This window comes from Excalfactoria chinensis, chromosome 2, assembly GCF_039878825.1.
Source record: "Excalfactoria chinensis isolate bCotChi1 chromosome 2, bCotChi1.hap2, whole genome shotgun sequence".
In the NCBI taxonomy this organism is placed as follows: domain Eukaryota; kingdom Metazoa; phylum Chordata; class Aves; order Galliformes; family Phasianidae; genus Excalfactoria; species Excalfactoria chinensis.
In genome coordinates, this window is record NC_092826.1 from 999872 (window position 1) to 1011055 (window position 11184).

Below are 11184 nucleotides of genomic sequence, written 5' to 3' on the forward strand. Positions count from 1 at the left end.
CCACCCCCTATGTCCCATGTCCCATCCCCTATGTCCCACCCCCTATATCCCATGTACCACCCCTATGTCCAACCACTATATCCCATGTCCCAACCCCTATATCCCATGTCCCACCCCCTATATCCCATGTCCCACCCCTATGTCCAACCCCTATATCCCATGTCCCACCCCCTATATCCCATGTCCCACCCCCTATACATGTCCCATATCCCACGTCCCACCCCCACTCACACGCTTCCCACAACGTCCCCACCCCGGATACTGTCCCCTTAAACCACGTGCAACCACCCGGAAGCAACGTAACCCACTTTAGCCACTCCCCCCCATTAACCTCACGTCCTCCAATCGCCTCGCGGGGGTGTGTCTCTTCCGACCAATGGGAAGACGGGGAGGGGGGAAAAAGGGGGCGTGGCGTGGGGGCGATGGAAGCGGACGAGCTACGCGTGGGGTTCGTGGGCGCTGGGAAGATGGCGGGGGGTCTCGGCCGGGGGCTGCTGAAGGCAGGTATATGGGGGGGGGGGGCAGATATCCTTGTCCCCATAGCACAGCATAGGGAATATGGGGACAGTTGTGTCCGGTGTCAACTCTGATGTCCTTCCTTTATAAGTCAGTGCTGGGACTTGAGAATAGGGCTGTCTCCCCTTTGGGATGTCCTTGTCCTATTCTGTGTCCTATAGGGTCCTACCTTGGATGTGGGATGTGAGGACTTGAGAATAGGGCTGTCTCCCTTTGTGGGATGTCTTTGTCCTATTCTGTGTTCTATAGGGTCCTACCTTGGATGTGGGATGCGAGGACTTGAGAATAGGGTTGTCTCCCTTTGTGGGATGTCTTTGTCCTATTCTGTGTCCTATAGGGTCCTACCTTGGATGTGGGATGCGGGGACTTGAGAATAGGGCTGTCTCCCCTTTGGGATGTCCCTGTCCTATTCTGTGTCCTATAGGGTCCTACCTTGGATGTGGGATGCGAGGACTTGAGAATAGGGCTGTCTCCCCTTTGGGATGTCCTTGTCCTATTCTGTGTCCTATAGGGTCCTACCTTGGATGTGGGATGTGAGAACTTGAGAATAGGGCTGTCTCCCTTTGTGGGATGTCTTTGTCCTATTCTGTGTTCTATAGGGTCCTACCTTGGATGTGGGATGCGAGGACTTGAGAATAGGGTTGTCTCCCTTTGTGGGATGTCTTTGTCCTATTCTGTGTCCTATAGGGTCCTACCTTGGATGTGGGATGCGGGGACTTGAGAATAGGGCTGTCTCCCCTTTGGGATGTCCCTGTCCTATTCTGTGTCCTATAGGGTCCTACCTTGGATGTGGGATGCGAGGACTTGAGAATAGGGCTGTCTCCCCTTTGGGATGTCCTTGTCCTATTCTGTGTCCTATAGGGTCCTACCTTGGATGTGGGATGTGAGGACTTGAGAATAGGGCTGTCTCCCTTTGTGGGATGTCTTTGTCCTATTCTGTGTCCTATAGGGTCCTACCTTGGATGTGGGATGCGAGGACTTGAGAATAGGGCTGTTTCCCCTTTGGGATGTCCTTGTCCTATTCTGTGTCCTATAGGGTCCTATCTTAGATGTGGGATGTGAGGACTTGAGAATAGGGCTGTCTCCCCTTGTGGGATGTCTTTGTCCTATTCTGTGTCCTATAGGGTCCTACCTTGGATGTGGGATGCGAGGACTTGAGAATAGGGCTGTCTCCCTTTGTGGGATGTCCTTGTCCTGTTCTGTGTCCTATAGGGTCTTACCTTGGATGTGGGATGTGAGGACTTGAGAATAGGGCTGTTTCCCCTTTGGGATGTCCTTGTCCTGTTCTGTGTCCTATAGGGTCCTACCTTGGATGTGGGATGAGAGGACTTGAGAATAGGGCTGTCTCCCCTTTGGGATGTCCTTGTCCTATTCTGTGTCCTATAGGGTCCTATCTTGGATGTGGGATGTGAGGACTTGAGAATAGGGCTGTCTCCCCTTTGGGATGTCCTTGTCCTATTCTGTGTCCTATAGGGTCCTATCTTGGATGTGGGATGTGAGGACTTGAGAATAGGGCTGTCTCCCCTTTGGGATGTCTTTGTCCTATTCTGTGTCCTATAGGGTCCTACCTTGGATGTGGGATGTGAGGACTTGAGAATAGGGCTATCTCCCCTTTGGGATGTCCTTGTCCTATTCTGTGTCCTATAGGGTCCTATCTTGGATGTGGGATGTGAGGACTTGAGAATAGGGCTGTCTCCCTTTGTGGGATGTCCTTGTCCTGTTCTGTGTCCTATAGGGTCCTACCTTGGATGTGGGATGTGAGGACTTGAGAATAGGGCTGTTTCCCCTTTGGGATGTCCCTGTCCTATTCTGTGTCCTATAGGGTCCTACCTTGGATATGGGATGCGAGGACTTGAGAATAGGGCTGTCTCCCCTTTGGGATGTCCTTGTCCTATTCTGTGTCCTATAGGGTCCTACCTTGGATGTGGGATGCGAGGACTTGAGAATAGCGCTGTCTCCCCTTTGGGATGTCCTTGTCCTATTCTGTGTCCTATAGGGTCCTACCTTGGATGTGGGATGCGAGGACTTGAGAATAGCGCTGTCTCCCCTTTGGGATGTCCTTGTCCTATTCTGTGTCCTATAGGGTCCTACCTTGGATGTGGGATGCGAGGACTTGAGAATAGGGCTGTCTCCCTTTGTGGGATGTCCTTGTCCTATTCTGTGTCCTATAGGGTCCTATCTTGGATGTGGGATGTGAGGACTTGAGAATAGGGCTGTCTCCCCTTTGGGATGTCCTTGTCCTATTCTGTGTCCTATAGGGTCCTACCTTGGATGTGGGATGCGAGGACCTGAGAATAGGGCTGTTTCCCCTTTGGGATGTCCTTGTCCTATTCTGTGTCCTATAGGACCCTACCTTGGATGTGGGATGTGAGGACTTGAGAATAGGGCTGTTTCCCCTTTGGGATGTCCTTGTCCTATTCTGTGTCCTATAGGGTCCTACCTTGGATGTGGGATGTGAGGACTTGAGAATAGGGCTGACTCTCCTTTGGGATGTCCTTGTCCTATTCTGTGTCCTATAGGGTCCAACTTTGGATGTGGGATGTGAGGACTTGAGAATAGGGCTGTCTCCCCTTGTGGGATGTCTTTATCCTATTCTGTGTCCTATAGGGTCCTACCTTGGATGTGGGATGTGAGGACTTGAGAATAGGGCTGTTTCCCCTTTGGGATGTCCTTGTCCTATTCTGTGTCCTATAGGGTCCTACCTTGGATGTGGGATGTGAGGACTTGAGAATAGGGATGACTCTCCTTTGGGATGTCCTTGTCCTATTCTGTGTCCTATAGGGTCCTACCTTGGATGTGGGATGTGAGGACTTGAGAATAGGGCTGTTTCCCCTTTGGGATGTCCCTGTCCTATTCTGTGTCCTATAGGATCCTACCTTGGATGTGGGATGTGAGGACTTGAGAATAGGGCTGTTTTCCCTTTGGGATGTCCTTGTCCTATTCTGTGTCCTATAGGGTCCTACCTTGGATGTGGGATGTGAGGACTTGAGAATAGGGCTGACTCCCCTTTGGGATGTCCTTGTCCTATTCTGTGTCCTATAGGGTCCTACCTTGGATGTGGGATGCGAGGACTTGAGAATAGGGCTGTCTCCCTTTGTGGGATGTCCTTGTCCTGTTCTGTGTCCTATAGGGTCCTACCTTGGATGTGGGATGTGAGGACTTGAGAATAGGGCTGTCTCCCCTTTGGGATGTCCTTGTCCTATTCTGTGTCCTATAGGATCCTATCTTAGATGTGGGATGTGAGGACTTGAGAATAGGGCTGTCTCCCCTTTGGGATGTCCTTGTCCTATTCTGTGTCCTATAGGGTCCTATCTTAGATGTGGGATGCGAGGACTTGAGAATAGGGCTGTTTCCCCTTTGGGATGTCCTCGTCCTATTCTGTGTCCTATAGGGTCCTATCTTAGATGTGGGATGCGAGGACTTGAGAATAGGGCTGTCTCCCTTTGTGGGATGTCCTTGTCCTATTCTGTGTCCTATAGGGTCCTATCTTGGATGTGGGATGTGAGGACTTGAGAATAGGGCTGTCTCCCCTTTGGGATGTCCTTGTCCTATTCTGTGTCCTATAGGGTCCTACCTTGGATGTGGGATGTGAGAACACACTTGTTAAACTCTGATGTTTTTCCCCTATAGAAAGGACATGGGGATGGGTCTGACCTTCCTTGGATGTCCCTTGTCCCATAGAGCGTTTTGGGGTTGTGGTGACAACCCTCCCTATAGTGCTAACCCAAGAGATGCCCCCAACATGTAGGATCGCTTCCATTGTCACCCTATTGTGCAGTGTCCCCATGGCACGTCCCTATTGCTCCCATGTTAAAAGGGCTGGAGACAATGCATTATCCTGTTTTATGGTATCCTATGGGCCACCCCCATCCACTCATCCATGTCCCTTATGTCCCCCAAGGGAAGGTCCCCGCCACCAACATCATTGTCAGTGCTCCCTCGGACCGCAATCTGGCTGAATGGAGGGTGAGTGGTATGGGGACAAAGTGACAACCCCAATGGGAGGTGGCATTTGGGGTCACCTTTTATAAAGCTCTGCAGTTAGGGTGGAAGGTCCCCAAGTGTCCCCTGGATGGGATATATTGTGTCCAGGACAATCGGAATGGGACGGTGGGGTTGTGATGTTGCGTTGGGACATAGGGTGGGGATAGTGGGGTCAGGACAATGGCATTGGGACACTGGGTTGGGATACAGCATTGGGAACATTGGGGCTGGGAAATAGGGCTAGCAAATGGGATTGGGATGCGGTGTTGGGATGTGGGGTTGAGACATTGGGTTGGGGTTGGGACATGGGGTCAGGATGTGGGGTCAGGATGAGAGATTGGGGCACAAGGCTGGAATGTGGGGGTTGGGACAATGAGTTTGGGACACTGGGGTTGAGACATTGGGGTTGGGACATGGGGTAGGGACATTGAATTGGGAAACAAGGGTTGTGATGTTGGGTTGGGAAGGGTTGCGGTGTTGGTTTGGGACATGGGGTAGGGACATTGAATTGGGAAGCAAGGGTTGTGATGTTGGGTTGGGAAGGGTTGCGGTGTTGGTTTGGGACATGGGGTAGGGACATTGAATTGGGAAACAAGGGTTGTGATGTTGGGTTGGGAAGGGTTGTAGTGTTGGTTTGGGACATGGGGTAGGGACATTGAATTGGGAAGCAAGGGTTGTGATGTTGGGTTGGGAAGGGTTGCGGTGTTGGTTTGGGACATGGGGTTGGGTTATTGGGGTTGGGACATGGAGGTTGGGGCATGGGGTTGGAATATGGATTTGAGACATTGAGTTGGGACACCGGGGTTGGAATGCAAGGTTCAGACATGGGGTTGGAATCTATGACTGGGGCATGATGCTGTGATATGGGGCTGTAATATGGCACTGTGACCCTGTCCCCTGCCCTTGTGCAGGAGTGGGGCTGTCGTACCACGCATTGCAACCTGGAGGTGCTTCAGGAGAGCACAGTGGTGTTCTTGGCCACCAAACCCCACGTGCTGCCCACAGTGCTGCAGGAGCTGCGTCCTGCTGTCACCCCCCAGCACCTCCTCATCTCAATGGCGGCTGGTGTCACCCTGCAGAAGCTGCAGCGGGTGGGTGCACTCTTCTTCCTCCTCTTCCTCCTCTTCCTCCTCTTCCTCCTCTTCCTCCTCTTCCTCCTCTTCCTCCTCTTCCTCCTCTTCCTCCTCTTCCTCCTCTTCCTCCTCTTCCTCCTCTTCCTCCTCTTCCTCCTCTTCCTCCTCTTCCTCCTCTTCCTCCTCTTCCTCCTCTTCCTCCTCTTCCTCCTCTTCCTCCTCTTCCTCCTCTTCCTCCTCTTCCTCCTCTTCCTCCTCTTCCTCCTCTTCCTCCTCTTCCTCTTCTTCCTCCTCTTCCTTCTCTTCCTCCTTCTCTGCTTCCTAATCCCCCAGCTGACCTCCATCACCCCTCACTGACCCTATTCCCCCCCCAGCTGCTCCCTGCGGGGACGAAGGTGCTGCGTCTGATGCCCAACCTGCCCTGCGTGCTGCAGGTGGGAGCTGCTGTGTTCTCCCGTGGCGCTGGGGTTGGGGATGGGGATGCAATGCTGCTCCAGTCCCTGCTCTCCCCATGTGGACTGTGTGAGGAGGTCCCCGAGCCCTATATCAACATCCACACTGGGCTCAGTGGCAGTGGCGTTGCCTATGTAAGTACCATTCACCGTATTGGGGTGATTAGTTTCTTTTGGGATCCCCTCTTTTCCCCACTGCTTTTCCCCTGCAGGTATATCTGTTTGCCGAAGCCATGGCGGAGGGGGCTGTGAAGATGGGGATGCCAGTGGGCCTGGCCAGTAGGATCACAGCCCAAACACTGCTGGTGAGTCTGTAGGATCATCCTTATGGAGCAGTTATGTGGGGACAACCCTATCCCCAGCCTTGGGTCCCCCTTCCTTATAGATCAGTATAGGGACATCCCTGACTCCATTCCTTGGGGTCCCTGTCCCATAAAGCAGCATGAGGAAATGGAAATACCCTTGTCCAACCCCAACGCTGGTGTCCCTTCCCTATAGATTAATGTGGGGACACGGTCACCTTTTGGTGACCACACGCCATAGAGCACCATGGGGGACGTTGCTGCTCCTTCCTTGGGGTCCTTATCCCATAGATCAGTGTGAGGACATAGCGATCCTCCATCCAATGATGAGACGATGCTGTGATCCCTGAGCAAAAAGGAGGTTTGAGGGAACCTCTCGACCCCATACATCCCTAGGGAGCAGCGAAGATGCTGCTGGAGACAGGCGAGCACCCAGCAAAGCTGCGCGGGGACGTCTGCACTCCTGGTGGGACCACCATCCATGGGTTGTACCAACTGGAGAAGGGTGCATTGAGGGCCACCGTCATGAATGCAGTGCAAGCAGCCACTGAGCGGGCGTGTGAAATGGGAGAGGATTAATGGACAGCCCATCTCATCCTGCAGTAGCGGGGGACCGCAGCTCTTGGTGCCACCAAACCAAACCGTGGTGTCACCAAACCAAAGCCTGGTGCCACTAAAATGAAGGCTGTTGGTCCCAGACTAAAACATGGTGCTCCCAAACTCAAGCGCGGTGACCCCCCCCCCGCACTGAAGCTACCAATCCAAAGCATGGTGCCACCAAACTGAAGCAACCAAACCGAAGCCTGGTGATCCTAGACTGAAGCATCGATGGCAGCAAACCGAAGCATGGTGACCCCATTGGTGACCCCAGACTCAAAAAGTGAAGAACGGTGACACCAAACCAAATCATGTTGGCCAGCAAACCGAAGCCTGGTGACACCAGACTGAAGTATGGTGATCCCAAACTGAAGCTACCAGAGCAAAACTTGGTGATGCCAACATGAAGAGTCGTGCCACCAGTCCAAACCGTGGTGACCCCAAACCAAACCATGGTGACCCCAAACCAAAGCCGTAAAGGGTCCGTGAGCTTTTTGAGAGATCCTGGCTGCAGGTGGGAGATGCTGAAGTGTGTGGCCACCATGAAGTGGGACCTAATAAAGGTGGGCAGTGTGGTGGAAGGTTTGGCTTTGTTCTGGTTCCTTCTGTCCTTTGTGTTCAGTGGGATGCGTCCGTGTGGAGGTGACGGCAGTGGGGTTGGTGCCACCACGATGGGTGGAATGGAGGTCACAGCATCACAGAGTGGTTGAGGGACCTCTGGGTCCATCTGGTATGGCACCAAGATAGGGATGGGGACATAATTTTGGAGTGAAGAGTTGGGATGAGCCATAAAACCAACATCCCAAGTTGGAAGAGACCCACAAAGAGTCCAACCTCAGGTTCCACACATGACCACCCCAAATCCAAACCCTACGTTGCAGTGACTCTGAGGGATCATTTACAAAAGACAACCTCGGAGCAGCAATAAAAATCCATTTAATCTTCATAAACTCTGAAGTTAGGAGACAAAGACAACAAGTAAAAACACCCACCCCACAAGTTAGCTCTACCGATCTTTTTTTTCCCCCCTTTCTTACAATAATTAGGCTCAAATTTTAACAAAATCGGGTTGAGAAAAGAGCTGCTTTATTCGTATCTCTCTGTTTTGGGCAGGAAAACACTTTGGCAGCGGGATGAGTACCGCCAACCCTTTTGGGAAAGCACCCCAGGAAATGGAAATGCAGCAGTTTAACCTAGTGTCCCAATGTGACTCCGTTTCATTGACATCCATTTGCAGGGTTGGCAGAGGGCACCCATCACCCAGAGAACATCCTGGGATTAGAAAAGATCACCTCCTTAATACAGTTAGGGTGATGAACGACCCTCGGTTATGCAAGGTATGGAGGGTGTCACATACAAAGAAAACAGTCCCATGAGCCCTAAATCACTGACTCCCCATTGCTGGGACCTCTATAAACGACCCCTTGGGTTTCCCAAACCCCATGGATGTCCCAGGCCCCATTGGGATAATCAGTATGTGACACTAGTCTCATGGATCTCCCAAGCTCCATGGGCATCTGCAGCTTTATGAGTGTCCCATGCCCAATAGGGATTCCCAGCCCCATGGGACACTCAGGATCTCCCCAGCCCCAGTGGGGCATCCCCAACTCAACAAGTGTCTCAAAAATCCATGGGTGTTCCCAGCCCCATAGGCGTCCCAAGAGTCACATAGGCGTCCCAAGGATGCAAGGTGCACAGTAGCCAATGGGTAATTGACCGCCTTGCCCTAGGGATCGGGGCTGCTGCCATGGTGCAGCCTCTGGGCCATGCTGATGAGGGAGCGGAGCTGCACCAGTTTCAGTGGTCCCACTCTGCGAGGGTCCTGGCCTTCCAACCAACGCAACGCTGTCTCCAAACCTCTGATGGCTTCGTGGGCTGTGGGCATCAAAGGGGATCCCCCTTCTCCAGCCCCATTATCCCCTCCACCAGCTCCTTCCTCTTCCTCCTTGCATCCTCCAGGGCCTTCCTCCATGGTATCCTCATCTTCATCATCCTCCCCCATCCCTGGGGCCATATCATCCAAGTGCAACCAGTTGGCCACCTCCTCAGGAGCCAAACGTTTGTAGGCCAATGCGGCCAGCTGGGTCAAATCACTGAAGATTTTGCCATCTCCATTGCCTTCCTCTCCACTTGTGCAATCTCCTCCTCCTCCTCCTCGCTCTTCTTCCCCGGGTTGGGGCTCGAAGGCAGCACGCAGTCCCAACAACCAACATTTCTCAATGGCATTGGGAGGGATGAGGTCCCAAGAGAGGCCAGCCAAATAGAGCATGTCCTTGAGGAGGAAGGAACGTGCAAAATCCACAGGGCCACCAGCGCTGATGGCCAAGCGAAGCAGTTCTCTCTTGTAGAACTGCTTGAAGGCCGACACAACCCCTTGTTCCAATGGGGCTGGGATTCGGCTGCCTCCTCCAGCGGAACTGTTCCCAGTTGGGCTTTTGGAGAGGAAAAGAGCACGGATGGAGCCATCAGGGGTCTGAAGTTGGGGAAGATCCTCATGATGACGACCCCCGGATGATGGTGGGGACGTGAGAAGCAGCACAGCTTTTTGCTGGAGGCAGCTCCGACGTAGGTAACGTTTGACACATGGCACGAAATCCTCATAAAACCAAACCCGGAGAAGGGCCGGCCCCAACCTGGCTTCAGGGCTGTAACGATACCCAGCGGGGAATTTCTCCTGGTTGTGATGACAAAGGCTGGGAGGATCACGAAGACCTCCAACCACCAATGGTTTCAGTTTGTGGGTACCGGTCAAGTTGGCAACCAAGAGCACGGTGACGCGTTGACGAGGAGCAGTCCGACCAGGGAGCAGCTTCCAGTAGAGCCCGGTGATGTTGGCGTTGTAGATCTGTTCATCGCCATAACCTCCAGTATCTGAACCTGGTGTTGTTGGAAGGTTGGGATGGGCAACGGAAGCGCGTTCAGGTTCAGCATGTAGAGCTCCTTCGCCGTAGATGCGTTGACTGGAGATGCCGTGACGCTTCTGCCAACGCCAGAACCAACCATGACTTGCCTTGAAGGTACACTCAGGGCCGTAGATCTGACGGGCAAAGGCTTCTGCTTGTGCTTGGATGAGAGGCCCAGAGAGTGGTACGCCATGCTGCCGGAGTGCAAGGAACCACGCGTATACGGCACGGTCTATCTCCTCTTCGTTGGCCAACCGCATCTTCTTGCGTTGAGTGCCCACCTCTCCACCCAACTGCTCTAGAAACCAACGCAGCTTAGCTTCATCTTTCAACCAACCCCTTAAGGTTCCTCCTGGCACCCCAAAAGCCCGGCACACCGAAGCTTGCCGTTCTCCTTTCTTTACCCTCTCAATGGCATGCAGTTTGTCCTTGATGGAATACGCTCGACGGAACGCCATCTTCATTGACACCCCAACACCGCCACCATTGGAGATACCACCGCCATTGGAGATGCCACCACCATTGGAGATGCCACCACCATTGGAGATGCCACCACCATTGGAGGAGCTGCCATTGCCATCTTTGCTATTGGAGATGCCACCGCCATTGGAAATGCCACCGCCATTGGAAATGCCACCGCCATTGGAGGAGCTGCCATTGCCATATTTGCTATTGGAGGTGCCACCGCCATTGGAAATGCCACCACCATTAGAAGTGCCACCACCAGAGCCACCATTGGAGGTGCCTCTGCCATTGGAGATGCCACCACCATTGGAAGTGCCACCACCAGAACCACCATTGCAATTGCCTTTGCCATTGCAAGCGCCACCACCACCACTGCAAGAGCCTTTGCCATTGCAAGAGCCTTTACCATTGCAAGAGCCTTTACCATTGCAAGAGTCTCTGCCATTGCAAGAGCCTCTGCCATTGCAAGAGCCTTTGCCATTGCAAGAGTCCTTGCCATTGCAAGAGCCTTTGCCATTGCAAGAGCCACCACCATTGGTGCTACCACCACCACCGCATCCACCACCCCCCTGCCGCCCACCCGCCATGCCAGCCGCTCCCCCACCCACCTCCTCTTCCTCCCCAGCCATGGAGCAGCCATACGGTGCGGGGTTTACTATAATGTTGTTGTTTTGGAGTGGGCTTTTTTTTGTTGTTGTTTTAGCGGTGCGCGTTATAAGCGGGGCCGGGGCGGAGCCGCCCTTTGTCTCCGCTCCGATCCCCGCAAAGCGCATGCGCGCACCCCCCTCTCCCTGCACTTAGACTGATCCGCTCGCTCTCTCTCCCCCCCCCCTCCCACCGGCGAAGTTGGACTCTCCCTCCGCACTCCCTATACGTTCGGAACGTACTATTC

The 11184-nt window shown here is 53.4% G+C and overlaps 2 protein-coding genes across 4 annotated transcripts; one reads left to right on the forward strand and one right to left on the reverse strand.

The window, feature by feature from the left end:
• Window positions 1–395: 395 nt before the first annotated feature.
• Window positions 396–7508, forward strand: PYCR3 (pyrroline-5-carboxylate reductase 3). Its single transcript, XM_072330263.1, has 6 exons — window positions 396–504; window positions 4418–4482; window positions 5412–5591; window positions 5948–6160; window positions 6238–6330; window positions 6724–7508. The coding sequence occupies exons 1-6, from the start codon at window positions 423–425 to the stop codon at window positions 6904–6906; spliced, it is 816 nt and encodes a 271-aa protein (XP_072186364.1). The 5' UTR covers window positions 396–422; the 3' UTR covers window positions 6907–7508.
• A 654-nt stretch (window positions 7509–8162) lies between these two features.
• On the reverse strand, window positions 8163–11031 carry TIGD5 (tigger transposable element derived 5). Of its 3 annotated transcripts, none has more exons than XM_072330262.1 (2): window positions 10901–11031; window positions 8163–10120 (listed from the first exon to the last, which is right to left on the reverse strand). In XM_072330262.1, exons 1-2 carry the CDS (start codon window positions 10919–10921, stop codon window positions 8651–8653), a joined length of 1491 nt encoding a protein of 496 aa, XP_072186363.1. In that variant the 5' UTR covers window positions 10922–11031; the 3' UTR covers window positions 8163–8650. The 3 variants fall into 3 exon arrangements, with proteins under 3 accessions (XP_072186363.1, XP_072186362.1, XP_072186361.1); XM_072330261.1 differs by having other exon boundaries at window positions 8163–10123; XM_072330260.1 differs by lacking the exon at window positions 10901–11031 and having other exon boundaries at window positions 8163–10766.
• Window positions 11032–11184: the final 153 nt, after the last annotated feature.